General features: G+C 38.0%; 2 protein-coding genes across 2 annotated transcripts in view; one reads left to right on the top strand and one right to left on the bottom strand.

The window, feature by feature from the left end:
- Window positions 1-21,248, top strand: part of SPATA2 (spermatogenesis associated 2) — a 140,455-nt gene that overhangs the window by 41,463 nt on the left and 77,744 nt on the right. The window lies entirely within an intron of this gene.
- The window catches only part of SLC9A8 (solute carrier family 9 member A8), a 28,364-nt gene continuing 8,528 nt past the window's right edge, over window positions 1,413-21,248 (bottom strand). The window contains exons 4-16 of the mRNA XM_069872003.1: window positions 20,136-20,194; window positions 17,193-17,276; window positions 16,178-16,279; window positions 15,444-15,478; window positions 14,253-14,396; window positions 12,902-13,040; window positions 11,089-11,194; window positions 9,466-9,582; window positions 7,850-7,932; window positions 5,980-6,091; window positions 5,329-5,549; window positions 4,149-4,295; window positions 1,413-2,927 (exon numbers count right to left, since the gene is read on the bottom strand). Of these exons, the coding sequence (XP_069728104.1) occupies window positions 2,820-2,927; window positions 4,149-4,295; window positions 5,329-5,549; window positions 5,980-6,091; window positions 7,850-7,932; window positions 9,466-9,582; window positions 11,089-11,194; window positions 12,902-13,040; window positions 14,253-14,396; window positions 15,444-15,478; window positions 16,178-16,279; window positions 17,193-17,276; window positions 20,136-20,194 (1,457 nt within the window). The 3' untranslated portion in view covers window positions 1,413-2,819. The remainder of the gene's footprint in view (window positions 2,928-4,148; window positions 4,296-5,328; window positions 5,550-5,979; window positions 6,092-7,849; window positions 7,933-9,465; window positions 9,583-11,088; window positions 11,195-12,901; window positions 13,041-14,252; window positions 14,397-15,443; window positions 15,479-16,177; window positions 16,280-17,192; window positions 17,277-20,135; window positions 20,195-21,248) is intronic.

Below are 21,248 nucleotides of genomic sequence, written 5' to 3'. Positions count from 1 at the left end.
TGTAGATGCTTTAATGTTTAAAATAAATGAGGGGTTTTTGGTGTGGCCAAGTTAAAAATAACACCATCTTCATGATGAAACCAAGGCCAGGAAAGCTGGAGGTGTTTGCTTGCACTCAGCTGGTGAGTCACGAACAGGCTGGGGCTGGGGTCCAGCACTTGGGCAGCGGGGCTGAAAGACGTTGCAGATTGACTATAAACCAGGCCCTGTGGCAATGTCCCTGCCTCTCCTTTGCACGACTCCTCAGCTGGCAGGAGAAGCAGCCGTGGGGGTTGCAGCCTGGCAGAATTTCAGGGCTCTGCAGTTGGTAGCACCTGCATTGGTCTTCCTGGGGGTTTGTATTTATGTCACTTGCACATGATGTCAAGTTAGGATGGGGCTGCTGGTCCTTATGGAAAAAGAGGCTTTGAGTTTTACATTGGGCTGATAAAATAAAAAAAAAAAAATCAAAAGTAACTGCAAGGCAAGACAATAAGGAGACAGATAATTTTTCTTTTCTAGGCATATTACTTTAAGTGAAGAAATCCACTGTGAAATGATTGTCACAAAAGTCAATGTAGTGATAAATGAGTATAAAACTGGTCACTGAAATAATGGCAAAACATTCTTCTATTGGTTCCAAAATAAGAAAATTTCTGAGGGAGAACAGGGCTGTGTTAATTCCAAGTTTTGACAAATGCAATACTTTCTTAAGTTTTATAACAGTTGCTTTTTAAATTAAATCATCCAAATTTTCTTCAATTTAATTGCTTTGAAGTGATTTCATTAGTTCTAACCGTATCAGTTAATTGCTCCAATTTAATGTGTAAAATTACTCCCAGCAAATGGCTCTCAGGAGCTGCCGGCACCACCACCGGGGGCCAGGAGAGGGCAGGAGACGATCGGCTTGCCTGGATGGACGTTACCAAAGGGCTGATCGCCCGGTACAATTGTCTTTATTTCGCAGATAACCCGCTTCACTGGACTAATGATAGAAATTGAAGGCTATTTTATATTTGGGCATGACTGAGGCATAACACTCAGCCCCGTGTAGGAGCGCCTAGATCAATGTCTCCAGTGACAGAAGTTCCCAGAGACCTTCTAGCCACGTCCTCGGCTTAAATGTTCAAGTTGAGAAACCTAATGAGACAGATGGGTAACTAAAATGTGGTTAAGTTTACTGCTGTCGAAAAGGGGAAGAAAAAGTCTGAATTTTACAGCAATCCCCTAAGGGTAAAGCAAGCACCAAAAACTTTGTGGCCAACACCAGAATCTGAGTTTGTGCCCCATTCAGGCTCCCACCAGCACGTTTCACCTCCGGGATTAGCAGAGAGGTTCTTTCAACTCATGGGGTAGGGAAAGGGAGAAGAGAGTCCTGCAGGAAGTAGTTCTTTTGGAAAACTGTCCAGACAACACAGGTTTAGGAATCTAAATACATTCTTGAACTTTTATTCCTCCCAGTAGTGGGAGGTTCTTTAAAAAACCTTAGTAGCAAACCCAGACCAAATACATAAGCAAGTCTCACACTTTCAGAAACAAACCTGTGCACTGGCATGTCAGATTCACATGCAGAACAACTCCCATTTTATCAGTCAATATGCAAATGACTAATGAGGAATTCAGGTTGGCAATGAGCACACACTGCTGCACGTGTAACCATGGCAAATGTGCAACAAACACTGTGTGTCTGTTCAGGTGTGTGCAACGCTGAGCAAACGGACCAGGCCATGTAGAAAAAGTGAAGTGATAACTGCTGACTTTGAAATGGTGTAAGCAGAAGAGAAAAATCACATTAACAAACAGGACAGCTTAATGAAAGCCTTCCCGAGGGAGGCTGTTTCAGCAATGTGCAATATTAACCTTTCTGTACCTGGACTGGATTTTATAGACTCTTTCTCATCATGAGTACACTGGCTTTGCCTTCACTAGAACTTAACAATTCTATTAGTGAATTCTGGAGTGTTATGGACACTTCATGAATTAGGCAAAACAAAAGCTGCTGGTTTCCAAGAGTTGAAGCCAAAGTGCCAGCAGGGAACAACGGCCAATTACAGAAACCCAACTGCAACTGGCTCTAGGCAAAGGAAAAAAACTCATTCCAAGTAGAACTTCAAATGCAGTTCTGTACTGTGTTGTACAATCCCCCAATCTCCAAACCATGCTATATTCAGTACTGTAGATTAGATAGCTCAATATAAAACAGGAATCCCATAAAACAAGAATCAAGAATTTCTTAAAGGACAAACCCACCAGTTTTCAGAGGTGCTTCATTGTAGGTGCAACATCTGTCAAGGTTTGTACCTTTTCCAGATTCATAACATGCAAATCCCATAAATTATATATTCCAGTTGGATCCCCCCACTACTGCTGAAAAAAATTCACAATATAAACTGTCAAGATACTCCATGCTGTGAATGAATATATATATAAAAGTAAAGTGCAATTCATTTCGTTTTGCAGAGTCATACAATGGCTCTGTACTTCAGTATTAGTTTACAGCAGATTTCCTCATGGGAAGAAGACTCCCACATTAATCAATGTGATAATTTCATGGAGATGCTTCTGCTTTTCAATAGGCCACATGAAATTTGCTAGGCTGTAGAATCTGAATGAAATATTCTTCATTCAGTCCAGAGTCTGACACTTGGGGGCTTCAATCACTGATCAGTAATTTCAAGCACAGTAGATCTGCAATTTTATACATAAACATGTAGCACAAGACATGTCTGAAATCAAAAAGTTCATTCTTAGTTTTCCAGCTTCTGTGAAGTTGGACTCTTGATATTAAATCCTCTTTATAATGCTTTAATGATGAACTGTTCTGCTCCTTCCCCAGTCTGCTAGAGCAGCTCTTGCTCGTCATCCTCAGATCCTGAAGGTCCTTGTCGTACCTCTTCATACCATTTGTTTGTGAGAGTTTTCATCTGTATACGCCCATGATGCAAGTCCTAAGGCAAAAGCAAACCAGAAGATTGCTATTTAGCTACATTGCTTGTGTGTCAGAGGAAAAAGAGAAAGACTAGGTTAGCATATTCCTTAGGAAATAATCCACTCCTGGTCTCTAAGTGTGCAAAGTGATTCTGTTTCCTACCAGAAAATATTTACTACTAATTATTTCCATGGATGATATTTTTGATGACAGGTAATTTTACCTGTTTTCTCAACAGTGCTGCTCTGTTGGTTTCAACAATCCTAATGCTCTCCGGATGGCCTGGTTTTGAACCTCACACTGCTCTATGCTTTCCCAGGGACAGCGGGAAGCTTGTGGCTGGCTTTGGTGATTCACATACTTATTTTTCTAGCCTTTGATTGCAATCTGGATGACAGCCTGTGCTTTTGGCTACTAACTATGAATCAGATGCTTACTCTGGTTTCTTGATTCTGTTTTGGTTTTGCAAAAAAATGCCTTCAACTTTTGTGAGGAAGTGTTGAAATATTTATTTTTAAAGGAAAGATATAAAATAAATATTTCAGCACTTGTGTAGGTTAGGAAGATGTAACGTGCATGCTTTACTCACAGCAAAAATGCTTAATCCTATGGCAAACTGGAAAAAGTGAATTATATAGCCAAGGAGTCTCAGGTTTCTGAAGTGTGGAGTGAAAATGGCATAGTATTTACACCTCTCAAAGCCACTCAGTGTTGAGTTACATGTTCAGTCAGGTGTCATTTTGCATTTAGAGCTTCAAAGTCTTTGTTTCCCAGTGAAGAAGTCTTAAAAGTGAAGGTTGCAATTCTGGTACATATTTCCAAGATAAACTGCACTCTTGGGAAAAACTGCAGCTCCAGGATTCACAGGACCATAAAAGGCAGCAGCTTTGTGTAACGGCACATCAAAAACTCTGCTAAGTGGCAGCAGTTTTTTTGTAGCAACAGTGGTAACTAATAACTCCTGATACTCCTCATGGTGCTCTGCAAGATTAAAGGCGAGTTCAAAAATCCATACATGTTTTAAACTTTAATTGCAGTGGCTCTGATAGATGCTCATTTAATCCAACCTTCAATTTTCAAATGTAGCTTGTCATTAGAGCTTCTCTACATGCACAAATAATATACGCTGTTCCTGATACAGAAGTTGCATGGCTACACAATCAGCCTTGAATGGCAGACTGAAGTGAAAGCCAACTCTAACACAGAGTTTCTTTTCTTCAGGAAAACAAGACAGACTTACTTCTTGTGTGAGTCTTCTTGTGAAGAAAGGATTCAAATACTTTGCATCAAGCCACATAAACCCTTTGAGGTCCTGGCGTTTTATATACTGGGCTTCATACTCCTCCTCTGTGAGCTCTGATAAATGTTCAGATTCTATGGTATTTCCCTAAAAAGATCACAAATATTGGAATAATTTGAGAAACATAGCAGTCAGCCCTCCAGCTTATTCCAGCCCCTTCCTCTGTGTCGCCCCTTCTCACAACCAATTCCCATGCTGGAACAAAATAAAAATTATCACTCTAACCTACAAGGGGCTTATGGCTGTATTAATTTGGCCAGTGTTGATTCCCAGTGCCACTTAGCTTCCCTTTTCAAACCGAAAGGTAAAAGACTTCAAATGTTCCGTATTTTGTACCGTCACTATTGCTGAGAACAGATATATAATGTGCAGGTTTTCCAGCAGGCAAGTTTAACATCACCGTTGTACTAAAACCAAGCCCTGTATCAGAACAAACCCTATCCCTGTGCTCTTCCTATATGCACCTCCCTACCTGGACAGTGTAAGGTAATTCTGAAGACTGCAAGGTTTTTGAAACCTCACACCAAGATAAGCTGTTTTTCAGTCCTACAAAACAATACCCTGCAGGTATAGTTTGATGGGTCGGAGAAAAACAGGCTCTGGGATGCTTCAAGTGCTCCAGTCTTTCGCACGTGAGGTTTCAAACTGGCTAGTTAGTTTTCTAGATGCTCTTGCATGGCCAAGAATTGCTGTACAATAAAATCCAATGAGAAGGGCGCTATTGTTACCACCTTCTCACGGCCTTTGCTTTGACCTTTTCCCATCTGCCTTTCATGATTAATTCATGACTCACTGTACTAGCTACTTTCCCTCTGTGTATGACTCAGTCCTGTATCATCTGCTTTATGCTTTTAGAGGGGTTCCTTTAATTTGCATGGATCAATTTATAATTTGATTGAATAAAGAGATTTCATTTTTCCTTCCTTTGTCCAAGCAGTTATTTGTGTAAACGCTAGCCAAGCTCTGTCTTTGGGATATTGTGAAGTGATATTTCTTGGCTTTTTCCTGCCACACTTTTGAGTGCTTTCACTTTACTTGTCAGTAAAAATAAGGTACTAGTCTCTTTTTTGGAAAATGTAAAAATAAAAATTGATCCTCTGAATAAAAAACCCAAACAAACCATCTTCTCTGTCTTGCTAAGATTAATATCCTTCTTGTTCCTTTTGCGTGCTTTGGAGTCTTCAATGTCAATCAGTCTGATAAGAGGCATAGTTCCTCCTCCCAGCAACAAAATTGTGAACAGCACTATGATGATTGTTGTTGTTCCAATGAGCTGCCGCTTCTCTATGGGTTCCAAGCCCAAATGGAGGCTGAGGGCATAGGGAATTGCACCACGTAAACCTTATCAGAGAGAACAGCAAATTAATGAAGAATGAATTAACACCAACATTGGTCCTCAGCATCCTAACTCAATAGGAACTCTTCATCTTTGAAGATTTTTCAGTCCTATACAGTTCCTTTTATCTGCCCTTTGGTTACCACCCTAAAATGAATCTGAACTCTTTAGATAGTGTTTTTCAAATTGTGATGGTGCTAGACTTAGACAGAAAAGTAGACTCTGCAGAAAAGCTTTAGTGGGGATTGCCACTGCATGATCCTCTAGCACAAAGGGGAAAGAGAACGTACCTACTCCACTTGAATTTGAGTGTGTAACAAGTGTTCAGTTGAGTTTTGCTCCACCAGTGGAAAACCAGTTCCTCCCAGAGCCACCCACACAATGAGAAAGATAAAACATTTTTTCCATTCCTCTGCACTCTGAGCTTTAACTTACCACTAAACCACATGATAAACATCATTTTGGGGGTGATTTTATGATCACGGAAAAAGTTGAGTAGGTAGGAAAGTGGGAAAATATTCACTGCTCTACCAAAGAGAACAAGTACCTGAAAAACAGAAATCAAAGCAATAGATCATTTCATGTATTACATTCATGCAAGCCCCAGTTGCATCTGGCTTATATGGGGTGAAAATGCTCTTTTCACTCACAAGTCTTCTGAGTAGATGTGCTGCTAAACTAACAAAAAGAAATTCCTCAGCATAGATCAATGTGGAATTTAGCTTTTTAAACATCTTGTCTGTTTAAAAGACACTAAACCAGACTTGTCACTGACAGAGATCAGACATTACTTATTATATATAAATGAAACCCAAGAGGCATTCCAGGGAGACCAAGAATTACTTTGGGTAGAAGTTCTCCTCAGTTCAGCTCCTCTAATCATTCCCTTGGTGCAGCAGTTAAGAGGCAATAAGATAGTTCTATCATCTCTCCATGGACCACTTCCTCAGAGAAAAAGGCCAGACGCCAAACAAAAAGCATGTAATCTGGTTCCTGGTTCCTCAACTCTTCCCTGGGCATAGTCAAAAAACATACCACGCACTGAAGCAATATTTTGAGAGGGCAGGGGAAAAGTACTATTGATTTAATGGCAAACAATTAACAAATACTGTGAAATCTTTAACTCAGAAAAGCAAAGGTTTTCACAATGGCTCCACCACAGACAGACGTTGATAAGGTAAATATCCTAGGATTAGTCAGCAGTGTCCTTGAAGGGTTGTGCTGTTTTCCTTCACGAATCACCCCAAAATTAAACAATCATCTGTATTATGCCTGTGACGACAATGTTACAAAGAAGGAATTGTCACACCTTAGATATACACTACATAAGGAAGTTAGGTGTAATGCAGTGAGAGCAATTCCCTGTGCAGGTATCACTATTCCTAAACTGTAGGCAACAATTCTTCCCTTGAACCATGGACTGAAATGTTATAGCATACGTTGCTGTATGGAACTGGAAACGGATTTGCTTTTCCCTCTTTTGACTCTGCAAAAGAGATCACACTTTTCATGTCCATATTAAACAATTATAATAGCAACAGATGTAGGTAACTCCCATATGAAACATAATTCAAAGTGCAACTACATAAAGCTACACTGAAAGACAGAATGGAAGACAAAGAATCATGAATTGAGTAAAAGACTGAATACACATTGGAGAAGGTTTGAGGAAGGACTTCCTCTGAAAGAAATAAGCTCAGAGTAAAGAGGTGATGTAGGGGCTAAATTGGCTTATGTGCAAAGTGCAATGATATATGGGAGAAAGACTCAAAACCTGTAGTCCTGGAGAGATGTAATGGAGCAAAGTTTGGTACTGGTTTGTGCTGTAGTTTCTACAAACTGTGCATTCACATAAATCATTCATATGAAGCTAAAGATATGTAAAAACTCATGATTTTTTTTTTTCTGGTAAAATAACTTCTGGAATAGAGCGGCACAAATAATAATCTCAACATCTTTTGAAATTTCTTTTGTTTTAAAAAATCTAATGGGGTCAAAACAAGCCAAGTGTTTTTCCTTGTTTTTGATAATCTTATCTAGAAGGGCTTCAAAAGAAGAGAAAATGGAATTCCTTAAAAACGATTGATGCATTTGTACACCAAAGTGTTGAGAAGAAGAATAACTTCATGCTATTATTGAGAGCTAGCTTTATGCAATACATGCAATACATAAAAATATAGAAGTGTTTTAATAAAACCTTTTAAAACATAAAAACTACTCTAAAATATTTTAACTGTAAGGTGTTGCCCCCCTCCCCAATAACTCAAATGCAACTAAAGAAGAATGGAAGAAAGTAAATACCTACTATGCACCAGATGACAAAGGACATTTCAAACTTGTGAGGAAAACTAAAAATTGACAGGCCAAGAAACGCAAACACACACGTTTCTGAAAAAGAGAAATCACATCTTAAATAAACAATTCTATAAAACCTCTTCTACTCCTATCATAACATACTACATATGGTACATAAAATAACATATCCTGACTTCTGAGTGCACAAAATAGGCACAGATGCCATTATGCAAAAGGCCATGTTCTTCTCCCGCTGTCAGCACCTCAGTCTCTGTGTGTAGGCTTTTCTCAGCTGTAAATTACTAATGAGCATGAAAAAGCCAGCAAGCCAACCTTGTACTAAAGACTGAGGAATTTTTTAAGGAATATAGGACGAGCTGCAGAACGTAAGCTACAGGAACAGCTACTGACTTCTGTAGCTTTGAATCAGATTCTATATAAAACTGAAATGTCAGACACAATCTCATATATTGCAAGTTGAATACTAAATTCTTATAAACGGCAGCAGTTTGTATCTTTCTTTATAATAAAATCCTGCACTGTATTATCTAGCACCCTTGTATATTCTAATAACCTTCAGAAGTGATGTTTGCAAATCTGAAATAGTACCAGCACTGCTCAGTGACTACAGAAATCCAAACATTTTATTTCCATAGCACCAACTCACTACCATTAGAGGTTCGCAGAGTCAAGATATTTTGTCAGTTCATTGCTGTCCTAGCAGAGTAGGTTCCTTATCATAAAGGCAGTTAATACAGGACAGTTTTGGACAGACAGTAGCAACATCTGAGTTACTGCAGCCTAAGACATTGTTTGGTCATGCCTGGGTACTTAAACTTGCATGTTCAAAACCTGCTGCAAACATGTATGAAATTGTGCAGTATCTTAAATAACTCATTTACAGTGACTTGAACGAATAAGTACTTTTTAAGCATTTGTAATAGATTAAGACCAAACCCTGATGAGCTACTGGTGCTCAGGTAATGAGTGGCTACAGTTCAGTTTGCAGCAAGATCACCCCATGACCATGTTGCAAATGCATTTTCCTGCAAACAACGTAGAAGACGTTCATGCTATCCCCTGAAAAAAGGGATATATTTGTAATACAGAAGAATGTAATTTCTTTGAAAGTTTGGCTTATAAATGTAAATGGAAAGGCTATGGGACCCTGAGCTGCTTGTATCACCACTTCCAAACTCAAATTCTCAATTTGTGAAGCCATTGTTTCTGCAAGTAGCTTTTTTATATCCAAACCATTTAAAAAAACCCAAACCAAAACAAAACCCCAAAAAGCTAAAAATCCATCTCCTAAAACTAAAAATAGAACAGAGGAATACAGGAATCAGAGCTCTGTATTCAGTTATCAGTCTTGTGTCAAATCTTAGCAGAAGCCTGCAGGATGGGAGAGAGATTTACTGTATGTTTTATTCAGTGTGGCAGGAAAGGTGACTTTTGACTGCCTTCCAGCCTCCCCTATTAGGAAGTCTTCTTTTAAAGACATGTTCCGCTGACATACAAATGGCTAGAAGAAAACTCACACTTCTGCTGCTCCCATCAGAATCATCGCTTCAGGCAAATACAATTTTAAACAATTAATATTAGATATTAATAGCAGGTAGCACCTACCACACATGAAAGCAACGGTTCTCAAAGTCTGCTGCATTAAAATCTGTGTAACTGGGGACAAGTTATGGTGTGTGTAGTGAGACATCACGATGCCAGAGAAGAGGATTGCCATGATACCTGTAGATGAAAATGAGGCAGTCGAGAAGAAGAACAATACCTTGCACACTGCAAATAGTTGTGTATAGGCCTTGCTAGTGCAAAGGCTCATGAAGCAATAAGAAGAGTTTCTATAACCATTCTTACTCATACTGGTCTCACGGCACTGGTCATATCAAATACCAGGAGTTCCAGTATAGGTCACTTGCAAGCTAAAATAAATCCTTGTTGCCTCATGTTTTCCTCTGAAGGTAAGGGAAATAAAAATCCAATCCTTGAGTGTTTTTCTTCCTTTTTATTATTCTAAAACACACAGAGGTGAGATCAAAAGAAGAATAAAACCAATTTGAGAGTAGCGGGGCTAGAGAAAAGTATGATTCAGTTCTTAGAGAAAGCGTGTCATTCTTTCCTACATACTGAGCAGCCAGGCCCACTCATTCCACCAGAAGCAGAATGAGAACAGGGCATAGGTATGAATCCACTCCAGTACCGTGCACCACATCTAATACTGTAAAAATTAAGAATTAATAGTAGATACAGGTGTACCCCTAACTATTTATCAATCTGAGAATCAGAAAAAGCAATTGAGACTTGAGAATTCAGTGCAAAAATTACTTTTGTAGGAATCACAGCATCATTTAAGTTGGAAAAGACCTTTAAGATCACCAAGTCCAACCATAAGGAAGGTATGGCTGGATATGCAGGGCCCTGCAGGGAATGCTCCCGTGCAGAATGTCCCTTGCCTCCTGCAGAAAGGGTCACTAAGCCATCTGCTATAGGTTACTACAGAGACTAACCTCAGCTATCCGCTATGGGAAAAGCCACTAAATTTTCCATTACAGAGCTCAGTTCCCCTAATGATATGCATTTACAAGAAATCAGGTGTTACTGCCCATGCTGGGGGGTTGGAATTACATGATCTTTAAGATCCCTTCCAACTCAAATCACTTTATGATTCTATGAAATGAGACAGGAAGCTGATTGCCTTAAAAACCCATGTAAATCAGCAAAAGTAAGAGACATCGGGTATCCAGCAGAACTGGACCCTGTCTTTGTACTCAACTGTACAGAATGATGGAAGAAATTCACTTGTAAGCCTTTTCCCATGTGCCCTCCAGCAAGACTTCTACCAAGTATTTAGAGATACATAGAACACTCTGTGGTCTCAGCTAATTTCCCCAAAGGCACTGAAGGACAGGCATAAAAATGGCTACAGGGCAGTAGGCTGGACATTCTCTAAGACAGCTGATATGGCTGAGATCTACAGTGTACAGCTGAAATTTTAATTCTGGTTAGGCTGAGGGAACTGGAGAGAAAACTAGTATTTACTCTAGCTCACTAACACGAAAATTGCAAATACCTTTTCGATACCTTTATAACGTGAAGTAGAGAATAGGTGTTTCTTTAAACTTAGCCAAGGTTAAAAGTAGCACAGGTTAAATGAGAAAACACAAAAAACCAGGGTCTGTCTTTGACACAAATAATACCTACTCTCTATATTTATAAGACACTCATTTTGCTACCCACCTGAAAGTGAGATACCTTCTGCAAGTCCATAAGGAAGGTAAGCAAAGATAATCATCATCCCAAACTCAAGGGAGGGTGTCTTCCTTAAATCAATGTGCTTTAGCACGTACACACATGAAAATGTTATGGAAAAAGTAAACAAATAAAAATTCAAAGTAAAATTTGAATCTGTGTCATTGCATTGAAAAACAATGTTCATGCTTAATTTACTTATCTACTGAATAGTTAATAAAGTCTACTCATTGGCCTTTGACTCAAGTATGGAAAGATTAATGATTTCTTGCGAGCGTAGAAGCTACTGCTGGTAGAAGTCTATCAGAACGGACAGACTCAGAGACAGAAAGATCTGATATGCCTATAAATACTGATAACAACATGCCAAATTGTTTATTTGGATCTAGAACGGCCACTTCCCTATACATTCAGTCTCTGAAATCTCTGCTCCAAAGCTATTGCAGAAAATCCACAGAGAATTATTAAATAGTACAGGCTTTTCTAAGAACGGGCGAGAGCAATGAAACTGCTAATTAAAAGGAAAATAGCTCTAATTTACATTTTAACAAAAACAACGCCCTTTTGCTTTCCAAGATATTAAAAATTTACTTTTCATTTGTACTCATAAGCGTGGACATTTGTCAAGGGCCACAAGTTCTGCTTTGCATCCCATGCACGGTGCTGCAGCCCAGGTGCCTTATATCACATCTTTGTCTTAAGGCCTAAAATACTCCACCCACCACCTTTGTTAAGATTCAAAGGATTACATGCCTGTGACAAGGAAGTTCACATTCCTCCTGGGCCATGAATCAGCAACACCCTTCAACTATATTTATCTGCTGGCAGCCAATAAGAGATGTCCTTTACTGCACTGAAATTTTACACATTCAGTGTAAATCCAATACTTTGAGGCAGCACAAAGAGCTGAAATAGGGGAAAAAAAAAAGATGCCTTTCTCTTTGCCTAAATATCATTTAGATAGCAGTGAAGAAAGTGATAAACATCTGTCTCTCTCTTTTGATGTGATGTATGGAATAATTTAAAAGTTCATGGAATCAGGCTAATGAACCAAGACAGGAAAGATGTCTATATTTAACCAAACACTGTTCTTGTTATTTATAAACAAAGTTCTTAACACTATGTCCCAGATAACATCAATAACTGTTGTACAAGCCTAGCACAAAAGATTACTTATGCTGCAATCAGTGTTAACATTAAACAAACTCTGAAAAGTAACAGAGGTGTCTGAATGACAATAAACTTCCTTATCTCAGCAGAGAAGCTTCTGAGTTGTTTTGCAACCAATGCACAGAAGCGGCAAAATATAATTCAATGTAAATCCAAGTAGAACACTACATGTATTCAGCTGTCTGAATATGATACATAGGGACAAATGAGCTGGCCTGACTCAAAAGTCCCCGGGAAAAGCACCTTTTTTTTTCTTTTTAATTAACTGATTTATGTATGTAAAAAAAAGCCATATGCTTGTAAAAACAGATCAGTATTGAAATGGAATTAATGTATTTTGAATTTACAAACCAATTACCATATTTTATAACACTGCAATGCATACAATATAAGCTACTATGTAGCATTTCAGACCTTAATTATGTTCATAAAAATTTGATGCATCTTTTCAATACACAATCATGCATACTAACATAAGAACTAAATAAGCATGAGAAACTCCACAGTCAACAAAGTAATATCTAATAAGAAATATCCCCTAAGAAATGCTGAAGAAGAAGGGAAAGAAAATACTGTTAAAATATTGTTCATCAATTTATACATGTGTATCACCAAAATGAAAAAAGGATATTAATGCAGAAATAAGACCAGTAAGTGTGCCAAGTGCTGCAGAGCCAAAGAACATCTTAAGAAAGTATCCCAGTGCCTGTAGAAAGGTTTGCCATCCACTTACATCTGACATATTTTCTCTTGTCAAACCTTCTGCTGTGCTAGATATAATTAAAAAATAAATAAAAAGAAACAGTATAAATCCTAAGCCTGGATCTAAAAATACCAGACATCTTTTGAGAACAACAACAAAAAAGGCTTCCATTTCTTTGTTGCTATCACTCTTAAAAGGCTTTTACCGTGATATATATAACAAGAGGAATGTCAAAAGATGTTAAATCAAGTCTTAGTGTAATCCCCAAAGGGAAACCTAATTCTGCTAAAAATCTGGAAATCCAGCATTGCTTTTCTGAAGAAACCCCAGAATGGCATAAATAGGCTATGATAATGCCCAGTATTACAAAACAGTTTTCAAACTTTGAAAAGAAAACACATTTTGCAGTGATAAAATGTCAGGGCATAAAAAAGAAAACAGACAGGTCATGTGATCTGCAGAGAGGAACAAGGGAAGAGGAAGACCTCTCATCAAATATTTAGGTGTGGATGAAGGACGAGAAGGTTGCTGAAGAAAAGCAAAGTGGCTTGTAGGAGGAAAGGGGAGAAATCTCTGAATTTGAGGAATGTATTTCGTAGAATTCCATTCAAAGACAACATGCGGTTAGCCTTAATGCTCTTCCACAAGAGAACCACAAATATTTTAAAAGCAATTAGTTAATTGAAAAATTACTAACTTCACTACCTCCTAAGTATATCTACTCCTTCCATAAGTTCATAGTCACATCTATTGACTTCAGCAATAACACGTAGATATTTCTTTTTTTACTCTTTCAGCCCCAATGACATATCGTGGGCAAAGAATACGGACACCAGATGTTCTTCCCAACATAAATGGTGACTCCAATATAAAACTGTTGCATAGACGTTAATGTGTGCCAGCCCCCCTCCAAAATGTGACTCTGGGTACAATCCAATAATACAACAGACACAGCTGTGTTTTTGGCAACATAAATATTTTTGTGCAAGCCTGAAAGGACACATGTTGGTTTTCTGTTTTCAGGACCCTGAGATGGAAAGAGAGCTGGTAAATGTATAGACTTAGAAAGCAACCAATTATCTGGGGTCATTGAGATGAGGCACTGGGGTAGTGCTAATAAGACATCCATTTACTGTCTTCTGCCCATGCAGGATCATACACAGTTCAGCTTTACACCACAAATACATTACGGAAGAATTACTGTATATCTAAATAACTCATTAACAGAAAATGATGTGGTTTCTGTTTCCATAAACGTGTGTAGTTCAAATGTACTTACTTGGTCAAGACAATAGAGACTGCATCATTGAGAATGCTTTCTCCAAAAACCAACATGTTAAGTACAGGATCCACATTGAGGGCATTGAAAATGGCAATAGTAGCCACAGGGTCAACTGCAGATATTAAAGAGCCAAATGCAAAACTAGGAGAACACAAAACAAACAATAAAGAAAAACAGATGAAAGGAAAAGATGTACTCTAGTAAACTTGTATCAACAACTAGTAACAAAAATGTTATGTGTCACAGTTTCTACACAGTGAAAAGATATGCTGTTATGCTTTCTTCCCATTCAAACGAACCTTAAGTGAAAAAACAATTTTTCTTTTTACAGATATACCAAAGAGAATAGTTGTTGTCCAGCGGGAAGAGGTGTTAGAGAAACACCATCTCTCCCAGCTCTCAACAACAGTACCAATGTCTTACTCCAAATAAACAGGAAAAAAGCAGAGCAACGGGAAACCAAACAACTTGACAGACACAGCCCAAACCATGTATTATACATGCATACTGCTACCTGCTCAGGAATGCTAGAGAGAAGCATTTAATGGGAACTGCTAAAACTTCACTACTTTGGAATCCAAAGATAAACAATACAGAGGCAAAGGGACTGCTCAGCTGTGTAAAGTCAAACACTGGAAGCAAATAAGGAGAATTTTTGCCATTCATGCATGTTTTACTTGTTATATTTCTTGCCTGATGCCTAATTTATTTATGGATTTTAACAAAAAACTGTTGTGTGAGCTATACAGTAAACAAACAAACAACAATCCCAAATAAACCAGGAATAACCTTTACCTAGATTCTTTGCCAAGTTCTTGAAACAAGTACATTATTGATAACTAAAAACCTCATTCCGTCTTTTAAGAGAAGATTCAGACAAGGAAGTTATGCCCTCATCCTATATATTAATAATACCAACTAATCAAACTTTACAGATTTTAATTTTAAGAGTTCGTTAAAAAAGCCAGTATCTTTCCTGTCACTGAGCATAGAATACTATTTGGACATAAGGATGTAATAAATAAGGTTTAGCAGTGTTTGATTTATTTATCAGTTTCATACACTATGTTGAACGTAAGCAATCTAAACAATAACCAGAAGAGCGGCCAACTACAGTGCACTTTCCACGTACAGTTATAGTGAGGAATGCTTTATTTCACATAGTACACCACTTCCCCAAGAGCTTACCTGTCTGTCATGTTGAGTTTATAAATTACATCAGCCTGAAAGAATAGGTAAAACATAAAAAAAAAAAAAAAATCACAATCAACTGTTTTTCTGATGTTTTTAGAAATGAAAATACTCATCAAATCCTAAGTCTGTTATCATGAAAAAAAAATCACAGTAGTGACATTCCGCAGCCTAACACTGCACTCCAACAGTGACCTACTGCTACAATTCTGGTCACTCCAAATCAGGGAAGACCAGATAAAACTGGAACAGATACAGGTGAGTAAAGTAACTAAGGCACACAAAGGAATGGAAATCCAAGAGTCAACAAGGAACATAGAGATTGTTTGGCCTACCATAATGAAGTGTGTGAGAAAATATAATTATCTACATCTATATCTAACCAATAGGGAAACACCAAAGCAGAGGGGCAAAAGAATTCTTGACAGAAGAACAAATAAGTTTAATACTGGAAATTAAATGATGGCTCGAGAGAACAGAAGTTTTGGAGGAGCCCTTCGATAAGAAGATTGAGTAAATAAAAACAAGTAAAAATCCACTCAAGTGTTAATTGCTTTTAACATGGAGTGTGCTATGGAAGGGGCTACATAACACTGCCTCTGTGACAGCAGAGAACTGGGCTTTCTGACTCAGGAATTAATTTTCACTATGTTTGTCTGCCTGCTCTTGAAAAATGAGCTTTCCAAGAGCAAGCCAGATAAACCTAAGAACTTCAAAGCAGTTATGCTTACCTGGCCCAGGAAATAAATTCCTCCACCTACAATGAAAGCTGATATTGCAGTGCCAAATACAGAAAACAGAGTGATGGAACCGATGTTCTGAAAAAAATTACCCTGGAACATGATAAAAAAGTAAATTAGTGAAAATTATCTGAGAGAAAACTCATGTTTGGGTTTGCATCTAAATTAGATTCTGATTCACAACTGGGTTTCTGATAGCAAAGCTTCATTAGTTTGGTTTGAGGTACTCCAGGACACACATCCTTACCACCTGTCTAGGAGCCTTCTCTCTTGAGGACCAACAGCAAATCCCTCTGATATCCAGGAGAGGATGTCAGTCTGATACCTTAACCACAAACCAATCCTCAGCTGGGTATTCACCACTTTGACTTTCCCTACCTCACAGAACTGTAAATTAATCAATCTGTTTCAGACAGGGCACATGCAAAAAGCTTTTAAACTTCCCAGTTGCTAGCCTATTTCTTAAGCTGAGATTTTGTATGACAATGTCTTCAGTGTTAGTACCAATTCATGGTATAACTCTCGGCACGGGTCACGCGGGAAGGCAACACACAGGGAGCACCAAATCAATTCAGCCAGGACCATCACTGAGAGAAATGTCTACGGAAACACAGGCTTCCAGGCAAAGAGTGAAAACCCTTGTAAACATTTTCCTCTTCTTCAGCTATGGAGTAACCCCACCTTTCCAGCGTCTGATCTTACTCCTTCCCACTCTGCCTCCTTCAAAACAGCCCTTGTACAGCTCTGATGAAGTAAGAAACTTCTTCAACCAAGGAAAACAACCTCTGAGCAGTACCTAACGCCTTGCCAATATTCAGTTAACAGTAACAAGCTACATTCCCTGCTTTCTGGGTTGAAGAGGCTTAAATTCTGCATTCTCAATTTCCTGATAATTAATACGATGGAAATTAATGCAATTATTCTAAACTTCATGAAGATAACTAAAATCAAAACGTGTTCCAAACAAAACCTCAACAAGTAAAATGAATGTCCAGCAGGGGCTAACCTTGTGCAATGAATATCCAGATTCAAATATAATAGGTGGAAGCAAAAGCAGAAAAAACATATTTGGACGAAACATTTCTTCTTCCTGCAAAACAAAAATTAAGTATAATTTCAAGAATATAATTACTGAAATAACATCAAATCTTCCAAAAGGGAAATTATTATTTTTAAAGAACACAAAATGTTGGAAAATGAAAATGGCTCAAGATCTATACCACTGTTAGACAATTGAGGCTTGCTTCTTCCCAGCAAATATAATTTATGGATGTAATTTAATGATGGTACTATTCTGATGGCTCCTTTTTAGCGTCAGAGTGATGTATATGAAACTTATTGTGAAGTAAGATGTTATTTTTTTTGTGGCCTTACTCTTTGTCACCTGTCTCATCACACTGCTTTATGGAGTTGTACCCTCAAGACTGGCACCCTGGTTTTTTTTCCACTGGTAGACTAAGCACAGAAGACAAATTCATTATGGCTGAATGTGTCTCTCCCTTTTCACCCATTTGGCTCCCTCCTGGTCCCCATCGTTCTGACAAGCAGAACTTGTCACCTTTGAAAACAACGATGAATTTGCTTAAATTCAGGTTAAACAGCTGTTTGACCGTTCTGTTAAAATAGCAGCTTTCAAGAAAAGAAGTACTCATCTCTTTAAAGCCTCATTCTTGTCTGTACCAGCAGTAATCATCTTAAAGGATTTGGGGGACTTAGAAAATAAAACTCATCCTTTATACTGAAATGCTCTAGTCCATTATCCCACATGCGCAATTTTTGCTTTGATGGCTAACACTACACAGCTTCTGTCAATACAGTAACTGGGCTAGAACAAAAACCCACATATCTGATTAATTACATTGGTTAAAAGCCCCTGAAAGCAGAACTGGACAAGGAGGCGAGAAATATTAAAAAGGAAGGATTGCATTTGTGTTGTATTGAAGCAGAGGCCAGGAAAGTAAAACATGAGGACTATAACTATCAGCCTCGCTAGCCAGCAAGGATCACCAGCAAATACAAGGTCCACTGAAGACTAGTAAGGCATGACTGCAGGAAATGACATTACAAAGTTATTAGGGCAGTGATATGACCCAAAATTTGATGAACAGAGCCTGCAGTTAATCTTCTATTTTTTTTAAACAACAATTCCCTAGTGACTTTAAAACCATTTTATAAAGTACATAATAATTTCTGATTATTATGTTTCATATCTGAATCCATGTCAACCTCTGTTAAAACCTAAGCTTCAATACAGGGAAAGTAACTGAAGCAAATAATAATGTGATATCTGTGACGCTTTACCTCAGCTGATAACATTAGCAGCTGGATGCAGCATCCCCAGTGCCTCCCAAGATCTGGCCAACACTTACCAGAAATAGACTACATAATTCACTAGCTGTGATCAGTATTTCCTGTGCTTATAGAGTCACTGCTCAAATCACAGCACCCTATGAGCTTTCTTTTTTCTTCCTACATACTTGATCTTTCTCAGATTATTTTATTTAACTAAAAGAAGCTACTTCAAAATGCTGATTTTGTGGCTGTTTAACTGGCTTTCAATTTTAAGTCAAAACCAGCTGACACAAATCAGGAATGAAAAAAACACCAACTAGTGCACCACCCACTGTTTCCAATACGTAAATACGTAAAAATGAAATATCACAACATGACTCTTCAACTGTGTAATTGCTTAAATGAATGTACACAGAATTGGTGTAGTTAGTTAACAAAAAAGAAGTATAACATGTAATTAAAAAGCTACATCTGACTGAAAATCTATGCATTTTAATGCATTTCAACTAAGGAGAAAAAATATCTTCCTTTAGGGAAGTAATGCAAGAAATATTAAGCTGCAAAGTAGGATTAAAATTCACTACTGGGACCAAGTTTTCCAGCTTGCTACTATAAATTCTGTCTAAAACTGGTGATTCAAATCACTGATCTCAATCAGTTCACTGATCTAATAAACTGTTTGGCCCTAGAAAACAAAATCACAATTTAAATATTGCAAGATTGTAAATTAAAGTGAGAACAGAGAGGAGGTCATTGCTTTGACAATGTGGGTAGACTGTAGGAGGCTAAATCCTTGCTTTACTGTAGATTTCACCCTTTGGAGACACTTCTGTCAGCATTCTCCCTCCCTGGGGAAGCCTCTGTAACTCCACACATGCACAGGCGAGATCTCATAGTATCACACACTAATTCAGGTCGGAGAGCACCTCTGGAGGTGTCTAATCCCAGCCCCTGCTTAAAGCAGCGAAAACTCAGAGCAACTTGGGTTGCTCAAGGCTTTATCCACCTAAGTTTTGAATATCTTTGTGGATGGAGATTCCCCCAGTCTCTCTGTTCCTATGTTTCTTTGCCGTCACCGTTAATATTTGCTGCCTAGTATCAAAGCCTGTAACGCACCAGGCACCAAGACAGGGACAACCTTCTGCACAGAAGCTTTGCCTGTATTTCTGCTGCAAATAAAACTCAAATCGTGTTTCCATTGTCTCAGCCAGTGTGAAAAATGCTGCTGCTTCAGGCATGCTGGTTTTGGCAGTCTTTCCACAAGAAGCAACGACATACCCAAGAAATACACCATGCTGAACTGATTGCTTTGTCAACTGTCTGTTTTTAGCACCGCAATTTTTTGCAGTTTTAACTATAAGTAAATAAGGTTTTAAGTATAAGTAAATAACATGACTTCTAGCATAGCTGTTCTGAAGAAGCACTCCTTTTCACCTCTGTGAAATCTATGTTAACATCTTCAGGTAAAATATGAATTCACAACCTATCAAACCACATTTTTTTCTATGAAAATACCTAGAAAACTATCTCCAAAAGGAGCAAGAGCACTAAATACAGTCAAAAAGCATATAAGAAAAATAACTGAGTTGCTGTTATTACAAACAGTCTTTTAGAGATTTAGGGCTTGTTCTTTAATTAAAAATTAATTCAAATATACCTTCCAGTTGGCCAGCTTTTGAGCTTCTATGATTTTTATAAAAGCTCCCATAAGGATACCTAGGAGAGAATGAGATAACACTCTGAAATGTTCGCAAAACACGTCACAGTTTCCATTAACTGTTTATCGACTCACAGTCAACAAAGTTTTAAAAGTGAGAACAAGGCAAAACATAAAGCAGCAAGTCTTTCATTCCTAAATCACAAAATCAGAAAATGATTTTGGGTCCAATATATGACAGTTCCCAGCACGTTATGTAATCACAAAGCTTCTCTCCACAAAGGACTGTCACTTGGGATATCCAAATACTGAACATGCATATTGAGAACACTGTGTTCATTAGTTCATGAAGGGAACAGGTGCAACTACTGCTTCTCATCTAAACTGCATTCAAATAAAATTTCACCTTTCTGGCTTAAGAATCGGAAAGTAACAAGTGAAAGCACAAGTCACTTCAATGCTATCTGAAGTGTTAACATAGCTTAAGTGAAATCGGTCTTCTCCATGGAAGTTAATTTTGTCTCAATGAAATCATAGCACTTACTGGCAATGAAGCAGGCAACAAATTCCGATCAGGGTGGAGACACTGTGAGAACTATTTCTTAAATGAATTACAGATCTTTTAAGTCATGCAGAAATGCTAATTTGACTATAAAAGAATTTTACCAAGGGTGCTGCAAACTCAGTGGTGAAATGTTATCATGCTCTTTTCTCCTATACATCTTCAAACCGATAAGACAAAAAATTCTAAACTAATTTCTTCTGTAAACAACAAAGATAACTCATGAACTGTCATTAAGGGGTTATGAGGAATTTGTCTTTAGTGAGATTCCAGATCTGTGTTTCTGTATAGTTGTGTTTTACTATTTACAGAACGGAGACTTCATAGTCAATCACTGGGATGTAGAAGTAAAAAACACTGAATGTAAAGTAAAAAGTGCCAAGGAGCTTAAAGTATGCTTTCCAGTAACTCACGTGCTTGTATTCTCTCATGCTGTAGCTATCAAGAGTCTTACAAATAGAATCACATGGATTACTCCTGATGGATGCGTCATACACACAAAGCCATGAGGCTTAAGCCTTCTTTCATACAAAAATATGTGAAAGCATTGG

The sequence above is a fragment of the Phaenicophaeus curvirostris genome, chromosome 18 (assembly GCF_032191515.1).
Source record: "Phaenicophaeus curvirostris isolate KB17595 chromosome 18, BPBGC_Pcur_1.0, whole genome shotgun sequence".
NCBI classification, from domain to species: Eukaryota; Metazoa; Chordata; class Aves; order Cuculiformes; family Cuculidae; genus Phaenicophaeus; species Phaenicophaeus curvirostris.
This window is presented reverse-complemented; position numbering and strand designations above follow the sequence as displayed.